We start from the raw sequence: 23,248 nt of genomic DNA, 5'->3' as shown, positions 1-23,248 counted from the left end.
TTAATTATCCATCATTTTTGTGCAGTCTGTTTTGTCAGACTTGTCTTTAGCTTCCAAGTTGTATGTGAAGACTTGTTTGTACTGTAATGCACAATGTACGAAAAATTGAGAGATGAAAATGTGAAGAGTTTTTCTATCTTTGATTTCATGTCTGGAATTTTGGAACCCACTACTTGCAGTTGTTAATCTGTCCAAACTGGTCTGGTTTGCAATGCCCTCATACTTCTTGAAAAGCTCTGCTGTTAAAGGCAGAACAATTCCTACAAGTGCCATGGCCCCACTGTTGTTCTAATTCTTGTTTCTTTGTTTTCCACACGCTGCTTTTCAAGCCTCCTTTTTCTTTACAGTCCAAGTGAGAATTGCACTGTGAGGTGTCTGAACCTTGTTGTGCCTCTACATAAAGAGAACAGCAGCAAAGCCTGACAGGTGACTGTGCTGACAGCTCTCGTAGCCAGTAACACGTAACTGTGCTAAATCCCTTCTGATGGCTTTGATTTAATTTTTGCCAGTGAAATCCTTGTAAAAGGAACTGCAGCAGTGTGATGAGCTAAGGTGAAGATGCTGGTTTTAGTAGTGCTCTAAGCTGAGTGGAAGGGCAATTGAATGAGGGTTATATGCTTTCTGTGGACAATAAGGTTGTGGTGCTGTTGGGGTGGGTCCAGAGGAGGGGCCACTGTGATGATCAGAGGGTTGGAGCAGCTCTCCTATGAGGAAAGGCTGGATTGTGGCTCTGGGCAGCCTGGTCTGGTGGTTGGCGACCCTGCACATAGCAGGGGGTTGGAACTGGATGATCTTTGAGATCCTTTTCAACCCAGGCCATTCTATGGCTGTACAGTTCCATACTGGAACAAATATAAAATGCTAACTATGTAAAACATGGAGTCAAACCTGTGTGATTTGTCCACACCAGGAGGTGATTAGAAAACAATTTTTTAAGCTACAAAGCTGCTTGCATGAAAGGAAAAGAAAATAAAACTACAAGAAAAAGGGAAAACCTTTCTTCCTGAAAATAGGAAGAATAATGGACCTGACATGAAATTTGGGTGAAGCTGCCTGATTTTATGAAGCTATTCCCATTATTTTCTTGGTGCTGTGTTTCCCAAATGAGTGGTTTCTGGCTCTGCTGCAGCACCAGTCTGCATGTGAACATCAGCTCTATTCACCATCTGGGAAGATTAGAACTTCCCTTCTCCCACCAGCACCACTGAATTACAGTTACTCAGTGGTTAAACAAAGGAATCCTTAAAGAAGGGTTTACAGCTGTCGTGTTATCTGAAGTGCTTGGGGCATTCTGATGCTATTAAGCTCTATGTATTAACAAGTTCAAAAAGAAAAGGTAGGCATCTGATTGTTGTGCCAGTTTCTAAGGTATTTGGAAAGCTGTACCACCCAACCACTCCTTCTGTTTGATGGAGGTGACAAAGCTCAGTTTAATTTCTGACTGCTGTTTAAATTCTGAAGCTCGAGCTGGTTCCTGGAGCAGAAAAAGCTCGGAAGCTGTCCCTCCTACAAGCAGGCACCTCTGAGCAAAATATGACATCTCAGTTTCTGATGGTAAGGTCAGGAGATCTGATTCCAGCGTCTAGCTTTCAGCTTCATGCTATGTTAGTGGGACCTTTGGCATCTAGCACTGACTAACAGCAACTGACAGGCTGGTAACAGTGCACCCCAAAACAGTTATGTGTCTATTTATGTTATGAGGGAAAATTGCATTGCATTGAGATTTCCTATTTTTACACTTTGCAGATCTAACTCGCTGCTGGAAGAATCCTGTACGCCTTGTTCACACCATTTTCAATGAGCTGGATGAGTCTGTTGTTGGCATTTTAATACCATTGACCAGGCAGGCAATATGTATGGAGTATTTGGCTCTCTCTACAGTCATGAATGTTTGAGTATCTTCAACATGTGGCTCATTGCTTCCATTTCAGGCTGCCCAGAGAAGCTGTGGGTGCCTGTCCTTGGTGTTGAAGGCGAGGTTGGATGGGTGATGGGCAGCCTGAGCTGGTTAGTGGGCAGCCAGCCCATGGCAGGGTGTTTAGAACTTAATGATCTTGAAGGTTTCTTCCAACCCAAGCCCTCCCGTGATCCTATGATTCTGTGATTTCATTCAGGTTTATTAAGATGAGATGAGTTCTCCTAAATGCGCTGTTCTCCATATGATTATAATTGGAGTCTAGATGGATGACTTAAACCAGACTCCAAACTTTTTGATGGCCAAAATGAAATGAAATCAATCCTTTACTGTGTCAGTAGTCTGTAACTAGAGCCCATCAGGTAATTCCCAGCCTCCTGCCTGTATCAGTGGCTGCACACAGTGAAAAAGTCTGATGGGATTTTAACCTCTAAAATGTTCCAAAGCAACCAGAGGGTGAATATATTCACTATGCAAATACCTGCAGGAATAAGCTTGTCATGTATGTCCTCAGGTAGCACAGTAGTTAATGGTGGGACTCAGTAGGTCATGCTGAAAGTTGAGTCTGCTGATCTTGAAGGCCTTTTCCAGCCTACATGACCTTATGCTAATATTTCTGTATTTCTTTCTGTTCAGCTCCCAGAAAACCTCCCACCCAGCCCCCAACTGACCCCGTGGTGAAAAATAAAACAGAAACGTCAGTGACGCTGGCATGGTCCCCTCCGAAGATGCAACCCCCATTCCAATCGATGGCTACATTGTGGAACGCAAGAAACTAACTGGCTTCACGTGGGTGAGGTGCCACGAGTCTCATGTCCCCGTCCCAGAGTTCACGGTGAGCAATCTGTCTGAAGAGGCTGATGATCAGTTCCGAGTGTCTGCAGTCAATGCACATGGATAGAGCCTGTATCTGGAATTCCCAGGAAGCGTGCACCTTCGTAAGCACAAAAACCCCAATGGAAATGGGTCAGTGTGTGCTGAGCAGCTGTGTTGGTTCCCTAAAGATGTTTCATTTGACTTTAAGGATAGCAGTGCATTAACACACCAAAGGCTTTCCTTTATTCCTAGTTCTCCTATCTCCTATCAACCTCCAGCTACCACTAAAGTGATACAAGTTCTGTTTCTGTGACAGAGACGTGAATATCCTTATCTTTTGATATCTCACATGTGCAAGAGGCAGAACTTTCTGTAACAGATCTTAAGCATAGAAGTGCTTCTTCTAGCACTCATGCAAAGGGAGAAGTAGAAATGTACCCATGATTTAATCTTCCATCTCTAAATGAGATACCAGACTTGCATCTAAAGAGCATTCCATGTTCTTCCTCAGGACCAGTCCTGGTTGTGAAATCCCCCCTAACAACTGGTGAAGCTGTACCTGGAGGGGATGCCATGTTTACTACTGATCTTACAACAATGTGTTGCAGCACTTGGTACCTCAGTGGTAAAGTCTTACAGGAAAGCGAGACCTGCATCATCAAGAGAACCCAAACTACTCACAGCCTAATGATAAAGAACGTCACCAAGAACGATGATGGAGCAGAAGTGAAATTTGTTGCCGAAAATGTTGATGTCAGCAGCAAGATGAGAGTGAGAGGTGTTTGCTTTGATCCTTCTCCTTTCCTCTTACAGTCAAGGCATAGTTGCTGTGATCTGATGATTAGAACTGGGGCTGCAGGCATTCACTGCCTGTACCAAATACCTGAAATTGCATCCCATGGACTGATGTGAGTCCTGGTAATGACCTAAACATGATAGCACTGAGTGTAGGGTAAGCCAGTCTACCCAGCTGCTTGGTATCTGAACCAGATTGCTTCATGCCAGCTGATGAATGTCTGCAGTTCACAGCTACTGGCCAGTGCATTCAGTCAGCAGGTTTACCACTGCATCACCATAGAGCAGTACTTTCAGCTCCAGGTTCAGATAGCCTTTCTGATTGCACTGGAATAGTTTAGAAGTAGGGGAGCAATCATTCCAATAATATCTCTGTCAATCAGCTTTGCATGACAAAATAGAACAAAGATTCATGATGGGAGGACCTGTTTGTCATTGGGTGGAAACCTCTGCAGAAGCATGTTTAGAGCATTATTAATCAGTAGAAGGAGATGTTTGGTTGATTTTTACTTAGTAAATCCGGCAAGAAGACCAAATGAAATATCTTGAATTGCTCAGCACTGACACAATGATGAGTGCAGGAACAGAAGGTGATACTTTTTTAGGGATCTTGCAGCAAACATTGACCACGTTAGCCTGATATCAATTGAAATAATGAGGCCTTTGCTCCTGACAGGTGCTGCAGTGAGATTTACCAATAAGAGCAAAGATGTAGAAAAGATCTCCGCTCGGCTGCGTGAGGAAGCCAAACTGCAAGCTGAGCTTTCAGACACAGGCGCTACTGTGGAGTGGATGAAGGATGGGAAGGAGCTCAAGGCCAGTGAAAAATAGGAACTGCACATTGTGGGGAAGAAACACACCCTGAAAATTCACAGCGTCTCAATGGATGATGCTGGAAGTTGTCAGTGCATCTGTGAGGGGGATAAAATGCTCTATCAGCTTTCAGTGAAAGGTATGTGACAGTCTGGGCTGTCCTCTTCCTGCCCAGGGCCAGCAGACTGCATTCACCTGACTCCCCGACAGTCCAGCTGTTGTCAGACAGCATCTGGGGTGTTTTCAGTGGCTGTTTTGACTTGAACTGGCCAATCTGCTTTGTAGAGCCATTTGATTTCTGTGTTCTGTCCTGTGATTCATCCCTAAGATATAGAGGAAGTCAAGGGAAAGATAGGAAAAAGAGCATCCCAGCCTTCCTGCTCTTCTCTCAGGGTGGTCATGAGAGATGATGTCAACAGCTCTTTTTGTTGCAGTGATCCAAAATGTAGAAGAGACCTGTGAAGAGTCACAGGGACTAAATTGATGGAGAGCAGAACTTCCTGCCAAGGCTTGTCAGCTAGTCTTAATTTTGCTTTTCTTCTCTCTCTTTGTCATGTTAGCATAATATTTCATACTGGCAGGTCTGCCCCCAGAATTAACCGGCACAGGCTGCTCAGGGAGGTGGTGGGATCCCTGGAGGTGTTCAGGAACTGTGGAGATGTGGCCCTGATGGATGTTATCAGGGGGCATGGTGGGGTGGGTTGGGGTTGGAATCAAAGGAGGACCCCCATGTATTTCATCAGGAAGCACTACTGGTAATAAGACCTTTGGAGCAAATCCTGGTAGGGCCACGCTCAGCTGGTCCAGTCCGGAGGCTGTTCCTCCTTCCTGCAGTATCTGCAGTGAAAACCAGCAGCTGCTTTTGTGTGGCTGGGCTCACATCCAGCAGTGGTGAGGGGACTACAATGATAAGAGACAGTTCCTGAAAAAATGAATGAAATTTGACTGTATGATAGGATGGAGTTAAATGTATTGACAGGATCTCAGTGATCCCAGTGTCCATCAGCTGGCTCTCGAGCTCCTAAAAGACAGGCGTTCTGTAGAATGTTGTTGAATTTGTATTATCCATCTGTGTTCTTGGAACTGCAGAACAAATGCATGCAAAATCCGGACTTGATTTTAGCAGCTCTGACTGCGCTGTCTCAACAGACCCAACTCAGCTGTGTGCGCTGTTTTGAAATGATATGTTAACAAGAAGTTGGAAAACAAACTCCATTACCCGCAGTAAAATAGGACCGTGGCCTTAGGCTTAAACTTTTGGCTAAGACAGTGGTGAGATTTTGAATCTTTGAAGTCAATTATTCCAGTGTGTGTTAATAGGGGCCAGTTTCATCATCTAACTTTTGAGCTCCAATTAATTTCCATAAAGGAATTCTTTTTTTCTTTTCGGTCCTGAATGATATCTCCATCTTTTAGACTCAATTTGTTTGCAATGTCCTGGTGAAGTGGTACAAAAATGGCAAAGAAATCATGACTAGTAACAAGTTCACAATGGAAGATAAAGGGAAACTGCATAATCTTCTGGCTTCACCTGTAACGAAAGAAGATGAGGAAACATACATCTGCAAAATTGGAGATGACACTCTGATTTTTGATTGGAAAGTCTCAGGTAAGTTTGTGAGGCAAACATGGGATCACAATCCATGTAAAGCACTTCAGACTTAATTCATTTGATTTGTCCAACGCTGTGGGTTTCCAGTATTTAGGACAAAGATTGCATAGCTCTATTGAAGCAATTCTGACCTTCCTGTTGTTCCTATGCAAATCCACAGTATGAGCAAATAATGTAACTGTGTTGTGATGAATTCAAGACAGCCTTAGCTGCAGCTGGGGCTGGAGTCACGACTTGAGCCCTGACATCTGGGCTTCATTCTTCTAGTTCATCTATTGCCTCAGCACTTACATCATCTTTAAACCTATGACTGAAATGGTCCTAAGTTCTTAGCATGGGAATCCTGTCTCCTCTTTTGACAAATTAAACTCCACATTTGGAGAGTTGAGTGTCTCCTGCTGTACCCGAAGGATATTGTGATCTCTGAGGTGTCTCCCTGAGGTGCTGTAAGCACAGCCATTAGCTCATAGTGCAAGTAAAGCACTGTCAGGTCAAGCCTGGAGGAGTAATGCTTGTCACTGACATGTTCCTGTTCAGGGTGGAGCTGGTGGGTAAAATAACACAAGAAATTGTCATTGAAATTCAATATCTGTGAAATTCAGCTGGCTGCATTCACAGAACCTGGCGTTAAGATCTGTTTTCTGGTTTATTTCTTGAGCCTATTTTCCATAACCCAGTCCTCATTTATGAACCGAAGCTCTACTGAAAACCTTTCGCTGTGTATGCTCATGCTGCAGTGCAGCTCTTGTGATCTTTAACAGCACATTCACGTTCCTCTGATCACAGGATCCTTAAGGTTGATTAAGACCCTCTAGTCCGACTGCTCACCCATCACCACCATGATGCTCACCATCAGCTAGCTAAAAACTCAGCAGAGATGATAGATCAAGCACAACACTGGATTTGGGATGGCTAGAGATTCCTAAGATATTGAAGGATTGCTTGCAGGTGGTGTTGGCTCAGGTATTCACCCTGCATCCCACCTCCCGTTCTGTTTGGTTGAGAATCATGCATTCTGCAATTTCACTTTGTAATTCAAAGACCCTGGCTTTATCTGTTGAAAAACTGTTCTAAAACAAGCCAAGAAGACTCCGTTGGAACTGGTTGATGCAGAACAAAGGCATCCCCAAAGGACAAGTTGCACTGTTTGATGAACATTATTGGATGAGAGCTAAGCTAAGATTTAAAAAGTTCTGGCGCTGTCTCTGAGCATCAAATACAGAGGAAGCCTGCATGATTCCCTGAGAATGGATACTTCCTACTTTGGTGTAGGGTTAAGGGAACACTAGCAGTAACTCCTATCACAAAATGTCACATGGCTCAGACAAAAAAGCCATTAAGAGGGCTTAATTAGGAGCACCAAATGGTCACAAGATGGTCTTCGGGCAGGGAAGTAATCTATCTATGTGATATTGATTGATGCTATTAGTTCTTCACAGCTTGACTCTAGAGGGACTGTTCTTCTTTGGTCACCTAGTTTTAAAAGAATAGATGGCTCCTGTCTATTACAATTTTTAATGCATTACTTGTTCACTGATGCCATAAATGTGCCTGGCATAGCAATTGGCCTTGGTATATTCAGTGACTGAAAGCAACAGTTGTTGCTGTAAGAAATGCAGTACTAAGCTAGGTCTGCCTGTAGCTGACAGCCATCAGCTTGCTCCTCAGGCCGGTTGTGTCTGGATGAAATGAAGGGCATGAAATACTTATGAGCTCATCAAACTCTTCTTGTTAGCTTAGAGACAAAGTGTTGAATAGGTTTGTTCATGCATTGCAAACACGTTACTTATCTGCCTTCATTTTAGCTTCAGAAGAACGTGTGCAGAATACAGAATTGATTAAAAGAAATAACAACTGTCTGCATAGAACTTACTCTTTCCTTACACAGGAGAATCAAGCAGACGTTTGTATGTGAGTACCACCAGAGGTGAAACTTGATCACCCAAATGAAATGAGCAGAGACATTACAGTCAGTTCTAACTGTATCTTCATGCTGTGCTGAATAAGCCTGAGTCAGGATGTAAACCACTTTCTCTTTTTTTCTTCAGATGAAGCCATTAATGTTGTCAACAAGCCCAAAACAACTCCAGAAATATCAGTCAGTCCTTCTGAAGACCTGGAGCTGGTGTGTGAGGTGTCAGCTGCAAGCGGAGCTGTCGTATGGAGAAAGATCAAACAGAGGTGAAGCAGGACCAGAAGACAACCATCATCTCCCAGGGGACGCACCGCAAGCTCATGGTCAAAAATGTGACCCTGAAAGACCGAGGGTGTTGTATTAGGCGAAATACGGGGATGTTATCGGGCTGTGACGTGACAGGCCCTTCCCCATATTCTGGAAGAATCTTGCTACATGTAATACAGTAGGCGTAGACGAAGTGGACAAAGGTTATATAAGGTCGTGTGTGCTTCAATAAATCGCCATTTTACCACGCTACCACCTTGGTGTCACTTGGTAATTGGTCTAACTACTGCTTCAGTTGGAGGCGAGAGATCGTAAAGCCATTAACGATCATAAAGCCTTCAAATGGTGACCGCCGATGTGATTCGTCACGATTAGGCGTGATTAGGGACTTTTGGAGCAAGGTAGTTGTCTGCTAAACGGCAGCAGGATCCCACTGCGGTAGCGAATCCTCTTGTCGCGGAGTAGTGGAAGCCCAGGGTCGAAGAGGAGTGGCCATCACTCTTCGACAAGTGGGAGAGCGAGCTCGGAATCCCGGAATCTCGGAATCTCGGGGACCCCCAGGAACCTTCGGGGAAGCGCCAGGGAGCGGCCAGGAGAACTACGTTCGGCCGGGGCGACATGGAAGCCGTTATCAAGGTAATTCTTCACGCTTGCAAACTTCACTGTGGGAAACAGGCTCCTTCCAAAAAGGAGGTAACAGCAGTTCTTTCGCTGCTGGAAAAGGAAGGGCTTTTAACAAACCCGTCTGATTTATACAATCCTGGCAGATGGGATGGAATTACGGCCGCACTATCTCAAAGGTCGCTGGCCACTCGAAAAGTATCAGAATTCAAAGTATGGGGACTTATCTTGGAGGCGCTGAAAGCAGCACGGGAGGAGAAGCTAGCAAACCAACGTGCTAGAGACATTCTGGGTTTGGAGACGGGGGGAGGCCGGGGGGGGAGTCTTGACTCTCTTACAGATTCAGTGCAAGGCAAGATGGCGCCGGCTCCCCCGAACACACCTGTTCCTTCGCCTAAGACGGACATTCCAGAAGGCAGCCCTGAACAGGAGGACACCCCGCCTCCGCCCCCCTATCCTAACTCCTCGTATCCTTCATTGGACGCCTACAGGGATGAAGGGGGAGGGAAGCCCCTCGAGGAATGCGATGTTGCTACTGTACCTGATAAGAACAAGGACAAGGGAGAGAGAAAAGGGGGAGGCATGGTGGTGCCACCAGAGCTGAAAGGAGGAGGTGTGGTCCCACCAGAGCTGAAAGGGGGAGGTGTGGTGTCACCAAGGAAAAGTGTAAGGAGGGGTGGTACTTCTTCGTTGTCGGGTCCCGCCTGTTGCTGTGCGTATGCCAAGAAAGGGGGGGATTGTGCCAACCCATGTGATAGTGAAGGTGAATGTGGGTGTGATGATTTCATGTGGCCCGCCCAAGGGGCTGGCCAAGCCGCCCAAGGTGCCACCCAAGGGGGATGTGGTCCCACGGCACCCGTACCGTGGAGCCCACCCACTCTCACTGATTGGGCCCAGACAAGGGAGGACCTCCAGACAGCCGACCCGGAAACAACAGCTTTTGCCCTCCCGATAATAGTGAAACAGGATGGTCCGGCTTGGACCCCTCTGGATTCCAAGGCGATTACTCGCCTTGCAGAGTTAGTTAAGAACAAGGGCTTGCGTTCTCCGGTAACTATGTCAGCAATTGAGGCTCTCATGGCCTCGAGTCTCCTGCCGTACGATGTGGTCAGTCTCATGAGGGTGATTCTTGAGCCCGTGCAGTACACGCTGTGGTATGATGAATGGAATAGATTGCTTCAGGCTGTTGTCGCTGAGGCAGCTCGTAATAACAATCATCCGGCTAATGCGCATACAGGTCAGGGCCGTGGAGCTAGGGTTGAAAGAACTACTCTCTTGCGCCTTCAGGGACTAGCAGATGGTATGGTGGGGTCCCCGGAGGATCAAGCAAGAGGGCTGAGAGAGGGGGAGTTAGCTGCGCTTACAAAGGCAGCCTTTCAGGCTCTGCTGACAGTGGCTAAAGTTGCGGAGCCTGTGCTCCCGTGGTCCGACATCAAACAGGAGCCTTCTGAGTCATTTTCTGATTTTGCAAATCGCTTGATTCGTGCCATTGAAGGGTCTGACCTCCCGAAGGGAGTCCAGCCTTTGGTTGTGATAGACTGTCTCAAGCAAAAGTCGCTCCCGGACGTTCAGCAGATAATTAGGGCAGCTCCTGGAACTTTGAACACCCCAGGGGAGATTATCAAATATGTGCTAGATCATCAGAAAAATACTCCCTCCAATAATGATGGCTTGGCAACTGCCGTGCAGGGAATGGCTGCCGAAGTCAGCTCTGCGATTAAATCTGCAGTGATGATGGCAGCTCGCACCGGGGATGAGAAGGGAAAAGGTCCGTGTTTCAAGTGTGGGCAGCATGGTCATTTTAAAGCACAATGCCCCAAGAAAGCTGGGCAGAGCAAGCCGCAAGGAAAACGTTGTCAGTTGTGCAATGGGGTTGGACATGTTGCGCGTCACTGTCGAAAATTTGAGGTTTTGCCGCAGGGAAACTGGAACGGGAGGGTGCCAGCGGCCCAGGGCCCCTTCCCGCTTCATTAAAATGGGCCAAGCGTGTTGACCACACGGTGGCGCTGACCATGGATCTAGGTGATAGGCCATTGGTGAGGGTCATGATGACGTTGGACCCTGGAGTGCCTACACTAGGTCCTAGGACGGTGTACCTTACAGCTTTGTTGGACTCTGGTGCAGATGTTACTGTTATTGCAGAGCGCGATTGGCCATTCCAGTGGCCAAAGGTTGCAACATCAAAGGTCCTGATAGGGGTGGGGGGTGAAATGACCACCTCTGTGTCAGATGCGGAAGTGGGAATTTCGATCATCAATCGAGATAGCTCAATAGAAAAAACTGTTTTCATCACCCCCAATATAGCTCCGATCAGGGGATCTCTGCTAGGCAGAGATCTTCTTCTTCTCATTGGGTTACGGCTGACAAATTTATCCTAAGGGCCACTGTCCACCACTTGGCGCTGCAGCATGCGATTCCGCTGCGTTGGAAACAGGATACATCTCCTGTTTGGGTGGATCAGTGGCCCATTCCTGCTAAAAAATTGGCAGCGCTCATACAGCTTGTTTCCAGAGAACTTGCACTAGGCCATATAGAGTCATCGCTTAGCAATTGGAACACGCCCATCTTTGTCATTCAGAAGGCCTCTGGATCGTTTCGGCTGCTCCACGATCTCCGAGCAGTCAATTCACAGATCATCCCCTTTGGTCCTGTCCAGCAAGGGGGACCTTTGTTGTCAGCAGTCCCACAGGGATGGCCTCTGATGGTCATTGATCTAAAGGATTGTTTCTTCTCTATCCCATTGGCTAAACAGGATAGGGAAGCCTTTGCATTCACAGTTCCGGTTGTAAATAATCGAGAGCCAGCTCAGAGGTACCAGTGGAAGGTTCTTCCGCAAGGTATGGTCTGTTCACCTACGATCTGTCAACTTGTGGTGAGCAGAGTCATAGAACCAGTGAGAAAGGCACTGCCAGGATGCCAAATCGCCCATTACATGGATGATTTGCTGCTTGTTGCACCTGATGATGCTCAGTTGAAAACGTTGGAGGGGCAGATCGTCCGCACCCTCATCTCTGCAGGGTTTGTGATCTCTCAGGAAAAGATCCAGAGAGAACCAGGGATTGAATTCCTGGGCTATAAATTTGGATCTTCCACAGTAATCCCGGAGGGGCTGGAGATTAAGCCTCAAATTACAAACTTATGGGATGTGCAGAAGTTGGTGGGGGCACTGCAATGGGTGAGGAATGCCATTGGCATCCCTCCGCGCCTCATGAAACCTTTCTATGATCAACTGAAGGGATCAGTCCCACAAGAGGAGAGGCATTGGAATCCAGAGATGGAGTCAGCCTGGCAGGAGATACTGTCAGCCTGCTCCACCAATGCCCTTGCCAGGTGGGAACCTGATCGCCCGTTGGAGGCTGCGGTCACTAGGTGCCAGCATGGTTCAGCTGCAGTGATTGGGCATGCTTTGAACTCTCGGCCACGCCCACTGTCATGGTTATTTTCTGCTCAGCCGGTGAGAGCATTTACCACATGGCTAGAACAGCTGTCATATTTGCTGCGAAAGGCTCTCCTCACTGCGATCAGAGCTTTCGGGAAGGACTTGGAAGTCATCTATTTACCAGGAGCTTTTCGAAATGTGCAACCTCTGCCAGATGAGGTGTCATTGGCTGTTTATGACTTCAGCGGAAAGTTTTGCTATTCAGACTCACTGCCAATTTTTGAACTGGCAAAACCCCTCCAGATATCATTGCGACACAGGGTCCTGGACACCCCTGTGAACGGTCCTACAGTCTTCACTGATGCTTCGTCATCAACGGGCCAGGGGGTGGCTGTGTGGCAAACAGTTGAGGGTGGCTGGAGTTACAAGATGATAACAGACAAGACAGCAAGTGTTCAGATGCTCGAGGCTAGGGCTATGGCAGTGGCACTACATCTTTGGCCCACGAAGCCTTGCAATGCTGTCACGGATTCTGTGTTCGTGGCAAAAATGCTGCTACGGATGGGAAAGGAAGGGCAACCGAGTACAGCAGCTGCAGCCCTGTTAGAGGATGCTTTAGCTATCAGGGTTGCACCCGTTGCCATCCTTCATGTTCGTAGCCACTCTGAGGTGCCAGGTTTCTTTACAGCAGGAAACGACATGGCTGATCGGATAGCAGGGAACCAGGTGTGCACTTTGCAGGAAGCTCGTGATCTTCATTCAGCACTTCACATAGGGGCCAAGGCACTGGCTCGAGCCTGTTCTATCCCGATTACAGTCGCTAGGGAGGTAGTGCAAACCTGCCCTCACTGTAATTCTGCGCCAGCTTTAGGAGCGGGGGTTAATCCTCGTGGTCTCGCTCCATTAGACATCTGGCAAACAGACTTCACAATGGAACCACGGATGGCCCCACGACAGTGGCTGGCTGTGACTATTGACACGTCCTCTACTGTCATTGTAGCCACACAACATGGTCGTGTCAGTTCTACAGCAGCACAACATCATTGGGCCACGGCTATAGCAGTTTTGGGAATGCCGCGCCACATAAAAACAGACAATGGTTCTTGCTTTATTTCGCGTTCGTCCAAAGATTGGTTAGCTCGCTGGAATATCACACACACCACAGGCATTCCGGGAAATTCGCAGGGCCAAGCTATCGTCGAAAGGGCTAACCGCCTCCTCAAAGAAAAGATTCGTGTCCTTGGGGAGGGGGAAGGCTATTCGGGAAAGATCCCAGTATCACAACAAGGGGAAATCTTGGCCCGCGCACTGTATGCACTAAATCACTTTGAGCGAGGAGAAAATTCCAGGACCCCCACCCAGAAACATTGGCGGCCAAGAATCATTGAAGAAGGCCCGCCAGTAAAGATCAAGGTGGATAATGGGTCCTGGGAGTCGGGATGGTCCATACTAGTCTGGGGAAGGGGGTACGCAGCAGTAAAATGCAAAGGCACAGGAGACATACGTTGGGTGCCATCGAGAAAAATTAAGCCAGAGGTTGGTGGCGAAAAAGAAAATGTCAGGGAAATAACAAGAGCTGAGTATCCTCTTCCAGGACCTCTTGATCGGCCGCCCAAGGAATCCTGAACTGGTGGAGCGCAGAAGAAGATCTTTCATCTGGATACCGAAGAAATTCTTGAGACTCAAGAACCCAAAGGACCCAGAGAAACAACCCCTGCTGCCAACGAGAGACACCATTTTGATGCTGCTATGTCTTTTGTCTTTATGTTGGTCGCCGGTGGGGGGTATTCACTTGATCCAACAACCTGGGAATCTGTGGGTTACTTGGGCGAAACAAACAGGCAGGACGGATTTCTGTCTTAGCCTGCAATCAACCACCTCGCCATTTCAAACATGTTTAATTGGGATTCCTATATGGGGGAACTCCTCTGAGTTTCAGGGATACGTAAGATCATATAATCCCATACAAGATCCATGCAGAGAATTCTGTGCACTAACAGCTATTAACATCACACGTAGAGATTTAGGGAATGACACTGTAATCCTTGTGAAACAAGGTCCGTGAAACAGGCTAACATGACTTCCACACTGCTGAGTGAGCTACTTGAAGACACTGACAGTATTAGACATGCTATGCTTCAAAACAGAGCAGCAATTGATTTCTTGCTTCTCGCACAGGGTCATGGTTGTAAAGACTTTGATGGGATGTGTTGTTTTAACTTGAGTGATCATAGTAAGTCGTTGCACGAGAAGCAGGAGGTGAAGAGGCTGAAGAAGAGGAGGAAGGTGCTAAGGAAGAATCAGAAGAAGGCAAAGAAGGTGAAGAGGAAGATGGAGAGATATTGTTGCGTATTGTAACGGGTTAAGCCTTTTAAGCATGGGGAGGGGGAAATGTTGTATTAGGCGAAATACGGGGATGTTATCGGGCTGTGACGTGACAGGCCCTTCCCCATATTCTGGAAGAATCTTGCTACATGTAATACAGTAGGCGTAGACGAAGTGGACAAAGGTTATATAAGGTCGTGTGTGCTTCAATAAATCGCCATTTTACCACGCTACCACCTTGGTGTCACTTGGTAATTGGTCTAACTACTGCTTCAGTTGGAGGCGAGAGATCGTAAAGCCATTAACGATCATAAAGCCTTCAGAGGGAGCTACAGCTGTGAAACAAAAGATGACAAAGCAACATTCCAAGTGAAAGTCAGAGGTGAGAAAATGTTTGGAATCCCAGTGAGAAAGGAACGGTTCATTTTGTGTGTCTTGCATTTGGAGGATCAACTGACAGCCTCTCTGGTGCAAAACATTTTGGCTATAGGACTTTGTTTGTCATCTAGTGTCATAGCAACACTTTTCTACATGTGCTTCTCCATCCAGGAATGAATTACTGCAACAAACAATAGGCAAGGAGGGTAACTTGTGCAGCTCTTGTAGTCAGCTGGTGTCTGCAGGGTTACAGTGCAAGAGCACACCAGGCATGCAAGGAGTGAGAAAAGGGGAGGTGGTTGAAGAGATCTGGTTACAAAATTTGAATGACATAATGAGGTGGAAAATGCCAATAATCAGACTCATAAATGGCCTGGGTTGCAAAGGCCCACAGTGCTCATCCAGTTCCAACCCCCTTCTTCCTATGTGCAGGGTTGCCAAGCAGCAGCCCAGGATGCCCAGAACCACATCCAGCCTGGCCTTGAATGCCTGCAGGGATGGAGCATCCACAGTCTCCTTGGGCAACCTGTTCTAGAGGGCCGTTCCCTTCTGATTTACTGGAAATGTAGAGAGACATGAGAAGAAAAAAAGATAAGGGAGGTGGTTCAGCAGTGCATGCAGGTGTTCTAAATCTCATGTCCAAATCTGCTATCAGACTGCGAAATGTTTAGCTTAGTGATATGATATGATATGATATGATATGATATGATATGATATGATATGATATGAAATGATATGCTTATCATTTCCCAAGGCAAAATAGAGGGGAAAGTATTTTCCTGTCTTAATGAGGCATCACGATGCTCCCTGTGAAGGGCAAGTATAGTGAAAACGGGGAACTGGAGTTGGCTCTGCAGCAGACTACAGCAAAACGGTGTGACTGTTGTGATGTCCCTGCAGAGAAAGAAGACGTGTTTACAAACAAGGACAAGGTACAAAAGGAGGTGAAGGCTGTACTGACTCAAAATGCCACGCTGAGCTGCGAGGTGGCCCAGGAGAAGACGGAGGTGAAGTGGTACAAGGAGGGGAAACTGATCACCTCGAGCAAGAAGTTCAAGGCTGAGTCAGAGGGCAAACAGCGTCGGCTGGTGCTGAGCCAGGTGGAGAAGAAAGATGCAGGGGAGTACAGCTGCGAGGCTGCTGGCCAGAAACTCACCTTCAAGATTCATGTCACAGGTGAGAGAAATTGTTTCAACTGTATTGAACCCCCCAACAAAGAAGGAGGGGAAAGTTAAGTGGTTTGACACATTCAACCCCAGCATTCAGTGATGTAGACGGTGCTTAAATTCTGTTTAATTCATATAGTTTTCTGTTTGCCTTCTGAAGCTATGAACGCAGAGGACTTGGGTAGCCTCAGCTTAAGACAGGCTGGAAATAATTCGGGAATTTCCCTGGGGATCTCAAGTAGATGCAATGATAGCAAAATGAGAAGTCAATAATTACAGGGGTAATTAAAGGTTATTAAAGATATCTTCAGGGCACAAGCACACCCCTGCAAATGCTTCTTCCTAAATAGTGTTAGAGACAGCATTTGGTCACAATGCTAGATGGCGGCATTGGTGGTTTCTATTAAATTAAAGAAACCTGCAACTAAAGAGGTTTTCCCGTATTTTCTTTTGTTTTCTTCTCTATAGCAGGTACAAAAGAAATGCATAAAAATAGAAAGGCTTCAAGCTGGTGCTTTTCTTTCCATAAATGGAGGAAGACAGGCGTTCATTTATTAGGAGAGTCTGATAAGAAAGTGGAAAAAGGCTTTTTACCAGGGTCTATAGCAACATAAGAATGGGCAATGGTTTCAAAAGTGAAGAGGGTAGACTCAGTTTGGACATGAGAAAAGTTCTTTATGATGAGGGTGGTGATACACTGGAACAGATTGTCCAGTGAAGGTTGTGGGTGACTCATCATTGGAGTGTCCAAGGCCAGGCTGGATGGGGACCCTGGGCAGCCTCATTTAGTGAATGATGTCCCTGACCACGGCAAGAGGTTGGACTGGATGATCTTTAAATCTTCCTTCTATACCCAAACCGTTCTATGATTCCATAGTGGAAACCGTTTTATTACTGCATCTGAAAACTCAGGAGATATTAGAACTGTTTTCAGAAATATGTAGGTGAGAAAAATACATTTCCTCACTATGACTTAATCACAAACAGAATTTAACCTTGACCCTCACCTGGCTTTTGCTGGCAAAGCAACTTACAGCTGTCAGCTTGTTTGGACAATGTAATGCCTGTCCCCTTGTATGAAACAGACTTTTCAATGACTGCGTATGCTGGTGTGCTGCTGGACAGTGGGGAAAGGGGTGTTTTTTAATTTTTGAAGATTTTGGAACATGATACTGGTGGAAATGAAAACAAGTCTAGGGCTATCTAAACTGTTTTGGTCTGGCAGTTCTTCACTGGCAATTGATATAGTTCAGATGTTGGCATTCAGTTTATAGCACTGTCAGGAAATGTGAGTGGGAAAGCTGTCCTCAACAGTACAGTCCAAAGACTAATTTGGGCATTTGGGGAAGGCTGTGTAGAAAAGATTCATGTCTTAAATGTGCCCATTTGCCTTCAATTCCAGAAGCAGAGGATGCCTTTATCAACAAGCAGAAGGTGCAGAAGGAGGTGAAGGCTGCACCAACAGAAAATGCCACACTGTGCTGCGAGGTGGCCCAGGAGAAGATGGAGGTGAAGTGGTACAAGGAGGGGAAACTGATCACCTCGAGCAAGAAGTTCAGGGTGGAGTCAGAGGGCAAACAGCGTCGGCTGGTGGTGAGCCAGGTGGAGAAGAAAGATGCAGGGGAGTACAGCTGCGAGGCTGCTGGCCAGAAACTCACCTTCAAGATCGATGTAACAGGTGAGAAAGGGCACTCTTTGACCTTTCTATTTCTAGAATAATTTCTAGAATATTTAGAAAAATGATTATTCTTTTATAAGAATGTTTCCTATTGGGTGTCATGTTTTTGGAAACCGTGACTGGTATTGTTCAGGTCTGCTGGGAAAATGGAGAAAAGCGTTCTGAATATATTTCGCTTTGTATCTCCTCCATAAAGCTTTAAAAAGTCCTTAGGACAGTCAGCTCCATACTTTAAAAACTCCAGATTTATCCATTGCTGTGGGAGCAGATCCATATACAAGAAGGTTGTACTTGTGCCTGTCTATCCCCACACACTGGTACAACTGGAGATCTGTGAAGGTCAGCTGATTCTCGGAATGATTTAGAAGGGGGGCATCACGGTGAGCATTTGGGTGTAAGCCCAATGTCTGATCACTTTTTATTCATCTTGGAGGATCTTGTCCCATGCTATGGGGAAGATATAACTGAAAAGTTTTATGTAGATTAATGTTTCTGGGGCATCAAGTAGTTGGCAGCAAGGGGAAGAAAGTGGTGTGGCGAGTCATCCAAGATTCATTGCCATGTTGTGGCTCGAGAGTAGGAAAAACAGTTTTGTTTTCTGACCTACTCTGCCTCCCAAGTGACCTGACTAATGTGCCTCCAGGAGGATGAGGATATTCCACCATTTGGATGCAATAGAGGGTTTTTAGTGTTAGGGTACTATGGTTAGGCTGCGGTTGGACTTGATGATCTTCAAGGTCTTTTCCAACCTGGGTAATTCTATGAGTCTATGATTCTAAGAATGTGAGATAAGCTTGGCTTTTCTCAGGATGGGATGGGAAATAGTGACATGGCAGGAGAAGCAGGAACTTCTCCTAGTAGTACACTGCCTTTTTACTATGCCTTTATGTTGGAGGCTGCATCTGGATAGGTGAGTCTGCTACTCACAGTAAGAGACCTGGTAGAGCTGACTATTCCCAGAGCTCAAAGTAAGATAGATATCTGCAAATCACACACAAAGAAGAAAGGACTGCGTTGGTGAGCATATTTCCTTTGTGCCTTCGACAGTCACAGTTGTGGCAATGGTAGAGGCCATGAGGAGTCTGTTCAGGAAGCCAGGAGTACTGTTCTGGGTCATGAAAAGGCAGCCAGTGGTTTGACTATCGCATGTTTATGTGTTTTGATGTTTCACAGTGGGTCTTAAGTAAAAGGAACTCAGGTTTTGGTTGCCTGCAGGACAGATGTTCTTTTGGGTTCAATATGTTTGCATAGTGACTTGCAACCATGGGACTGGTGTTCAAGGACCCTCTTGGTTCCTTCAGTTCCTGGGTTCTTTCTTGCCTAGATTTGACACTATGTTTCAACAGAAGAGCTGATATTCTCTAGTGAAGGCTATTAGTTTGGGCACAAGTGGTAACCTAAACCTGTTCCAACCTGTACATACAAACCTGCAAGATGGTCTCATTTCAGTCCTTCTGTTTTTCTTTTTTTCCCTCAGAGCCAAAACCTGTGTTTATAAACCAGGAGCAGGTGCAGAAAGAGGTGAGTGCTGCCCTGGCAGCAAGTGCCTCCCTCAGCTGTGAAGTAGCACAGGATCCAACCGGAGTAAAATGGTTCAAGGATGGAAGACTGCTTGCCTCCTCCAGAAAGTTCAGAATGGAATCTGTGGGCAAAACACGGCGTCTGGTTGTGGAGCAGCTGGAGAAGAAAGATGCTGGAGAATACATCTGCGAGGCTGCTGGCCAGAAGATGACCTTCGAGCTGGAAACAACTGGTGAGCATTCAGAAATTCTCAGCCAGGATTTTGTAGCCTTGTTGTGAACTGAGTATTAGGGTGAAATCTCAGTTTTCTTTGCACCTGACAGTGTGAGAATTTGCTCTGGCCCTTTGTGTACCTCCCCGGTGCTCAGCTGTTCCTTCCCTTACTTGGGGATAACGTCATTTATTCAAGGTGATGTCCAAACAGGCTTGTTAACAGTCCTCTGCAGTGCTTTAAGCTGTCATATGTCAGCCAGAATTTATGCATGTTCTATAGCCATTCCTACATGTTAAAAACACTGCACTGTGCTTAAGCTTCAGCATATGTTCCAGTAAGTACAGTTCCATTAATTCTAGGGGAGTGGGTGAATTAAGCATAGATCTGAAGGCTCCCTTTGCTCAGTGCAGAGATGGAAGGACTAATGTAGATTTGACTTGATATTTTCCCTTCTAGGATGGGAAGGAGCTCAGTCAAAGTAAAAAAGTGGGCATTACTTCCCAGGGAAATAAGAGAAGTCTCATTATTCACAGGCGGTGAACTCTCATTTTCTCTCTCAGTCTGCAACCAGGTTGGGTTGCTGTTTCAGTACAGGCTGTTTTATGCAGGAACTCTGCTCCTGAGGTTAATCCAAGTTGTATCCAGGCCCTTCAGAAGGAAAGGGAAATAGCAGCACAGAAATATGGTCTGATTCTGACATAAAGAAGTGCAGACCTGGACAGTTAAAAAGGATTGTGTGATGTTCAAGGGATTTTGAAGCAAAGATGTCCCCTAGGTAAGATTTGTGGCTGACATTCCCCATACACTGTGGGCACACAAGCTAAGGAGAGACTAGTGATGAGCATGCAGAGAAGCCAATGATTCAGACAGGTTTGTAGTGACACGACATTGTAGAGTTCTGTCTATTTCTCCTTGGCATAGTTTGGAAAATAAAGATGATGTGATGGTGGTAACCAATATGGCTTCCTCAAGGTCAAGCCATGCCTGACAAACTTGGTGGCCTTTCATGATGGAGTAACAGCATCAGTGGATAATGGGAGAGCAACTGACATCATCTACTTGGACTTATGCAGAGCATTTGATCCCGTCCTGCATGACATCCTGGTCACCAAACTGTAGAAAAATGGTTTTGATGGATGGACCAGTTGCAGGATAGGGAACTGTCTGGATGGTCACACTCAGAGAGCTGCAGTCAATAGCTCAGTGTCCAGGTGGAGGGTGGTGTTGGGACCAGTGTTATTTAACATTTTTGTAGGCAACATGCACAGTGGAATCAAATGAACCCTCAGCAAGTTTGCAGATGACACCAAGCTGAGCGGTGCTGTTGATGTGCTAGAGGGAAGGGATGCTACTCAGAGGGACCTGGACAGGCTGGAGAGGTGGGCCCTTGGCAGCCTCATGACCTTGAGTGTGGCCAAGTACAAGGCCCTGCACCTGGGTCAGGGCAATCCCAAGCACAGGCACAGGCTTAGAGGAGAATGATTTGAGAGAAGCCTTGACCCTGAGGAAAAGAGATGGTCTGGAGGGAGGTGTCCCTGCCTAAAGCAGGGGGATTGGAACTAAATGACCTTAAAGATTCATTCAGTTCTATTGTTTTTCTACCCTTAATTTTACTTAAAATGTTTCAGAATAAATGAGATTCTGGTTTCCAAGAAAACTGTTTGCAGGGAGCTCCATTGTAGCTAGTAAGTCTATCTTTTAGTTCAAGGGCAATAATGCATTGACTGTGTTGAAGAGAGAAATGACTCAGGAATGGATGATGGTTTAGAATAAAACATAATCCTACTTATTTTCTACGCAAATATGTGTAAGGAAAAGATGCTGCACTCAGTTCTGGAAATATCCTGACAAATATATCTCTAGTGCTTCACAGCTGGAGATATCAAGATTGTTAAAGCACTGGAAGATGTGGAAGTGAATGAATATGGGAGTGCATCTTTTGTCTGTGAGATTTCACACGATGAGGTTCAGAGCCAGTGGTACAAAGATGACAACAAACTGAAGGCTGATGACAACATCAGAATGCGGCAAGATGGTAGGGTGTAAGAGGGGGATCTTTCTCCTGAGTGGGGGGTGGGTTGGAGATCAAGCATATAAGACATCTGAAATGAAGAAGGTTCAGAAGCGAGTTCCCCTTTTGTTTTGGGACTGAGTTTAGGGTGGAACAAGTGACATGGTGGGATGCTTAGTGTGGGAAGTGTGATGCTATCCCACCATCCCACACTGCCGGGAGCAGGTAGGAAATCAGTGCAGTTATTTCCAAAGTGGGGGTGAACAGGGCAGTCAGTTCACCTCTCCAAAGAGGTTTTGTCTGACAGTGAGTGTGATCCTTCTGTATCAGGTACTTTGAAGGTGACGGCGGCCACATTTGGTCAGTCCTTGTAGAAGCCATGTTTAGATAACACTTTTGTGGGAATGTGGACGTGGGGGAATGGGTGGTTTCATTGACATGAGAGAACAGGCAGTGATGCTGTGAAACCAGATGGATGATGCTCAGCCTGGCCATGTGCCTCAGAGCTCTTTGCTCAAGGAAGCAAAGTGTAGTTGTGGGTTTGCTCTCAAGAGCACAGTTTGGTAGGGATGAGCTGGCGGTTGGACTAGATGACCTTAGTGGTCTTTTCCAGCCTTAGTGACTCTGTGTTTCTCTGCTTCAGGAAAGAGCTACTCACTGACTTACACATGTGTCCAAGTCAAGGATGCAGCAGAAATAAAATCTGTAGCAGAAAAGGCAGAATCTCGTGAATCTTGTGCCCATCTTACAGTGAAAGGTAATTATGCTTCTGATGATGATTTTGATTAAATTATCTTATGTTATAAACGAGCTAACATCCTTTGCTTTAATGTCAAGGAAGTTAAACACCACCAGGACCTTTCACAGAAATAAAAACTCCTACCTACCTACCTTTCTGCCCACAATATATCCAGCTTCTCTTTTGGAATTTACTTTTGCTAAGTAAAACAGATTATTTTCTTAGGAGGTTGATTTTCTACGTTTAGACTACAGATTTGTGTTTGAACGTTGAGGGATAAAAAACATAGCTTGACTTTTTCTTCATTTTCTCTCGCTGTTTGAAAAGAGCACAGGGTTTTGGTTTTTTTTAAAATGTATACAATGTTAGGGTATATATATGATGTTAAGTGTGATAAAGAAAAGGGAGACATTTGAGTTAGCACACTACTCAAGAGTTCAGTCCCCAGCTTTGCCACTGTTACCATTATAAGGGCAAGAACTTCCTGGAAAATGAATTTCTCTTAAGTAGAGTCATTACATTTGAGCTACAGAGACCTTTACTAGGTGAAAACTTGTTGTTCAGAGCTAAGTTGCTGTATTTAACCAAAGTAATTATCAATGTCCGTGTTTCATTCAACCTCTATTCCATTTCGTTATGTGAGGAGTTTGATATTGGGATGGGAAGGTCATGGTTTGATTTAGATGTTGGACTGGGAATCAGAAGATCTGGGCTCTTTTCAGGTTGTCAATCTTATTGTCTGACTTCTTAACAACATTCTTGTCTTTCTATTATTTTTTAATGATGTTTCAAGGCATTCTGAGCTGGTAGGTGTAGTGTTCATGTGCAGTAATGCTGACGTGAGTAAGTGGGGTGATAATGTAAGGGTTTTTTACATTCCTTCTAAATCTCTGCTTTCTCTTGTTCCATCCTTCTTAAAGAGCAATCAGTTAATATTGTAAAGGAGCTGTGTGATGATGATGTGACTGAGCCTGAAGAAGCCAAATTTGAATGTGAGATATCCATTCCTTCTGTGAAACCTCCCAAGTGGTATTCCTACGTGGGGAACTCTTACAGGCTGGCAGAAACTTGATTATGCAGCAA

General features: G+C 45.8%; 1 protein-coding gene across 1 annotated transcript; it reads left to right on the top strand.

The window, feature by feature from the left end:
• Positions 1–14,209: 14,209 nt before the first annotated feature.
• Positions 14,210–19,480, top strand: LOC146759726 (obscurin-like protein 1). The gene is made up of 3 exons (XM_085509858.1): positions 14,210–14,366; positions 17,405–17,680; positions 19,158–19,480. Exons 1-3 carry the CDS (start codon positions 14,210–14,212, stop codon positions 19,478–19,480), a joined length of 756 nt encoding a protein of 251 aa, XP_085365984.1.
• The last annotated feature ends 3,768 nt before the right edge of the window (positions 19,481–23,248 follow it).

Source organism: Coturnix japonica, chromosome 9, assembly GCF_054131305.1.
Source record: "Coturnix japonica strain WE chromosome 9, WE-NBRP24, whole genome shotgun sequence".
Lineage (NCBI taxonomy): Eukaryota > Metazoa > Chordata > Aves > Galliformes > Phasianidae > Coturnix > Coturnix japonica.
The sequence above is the reverse complement of the archived record's forward strand: the minus strand, read 5'-3'. Positions and strand labels throughout refer to the sequence as shown.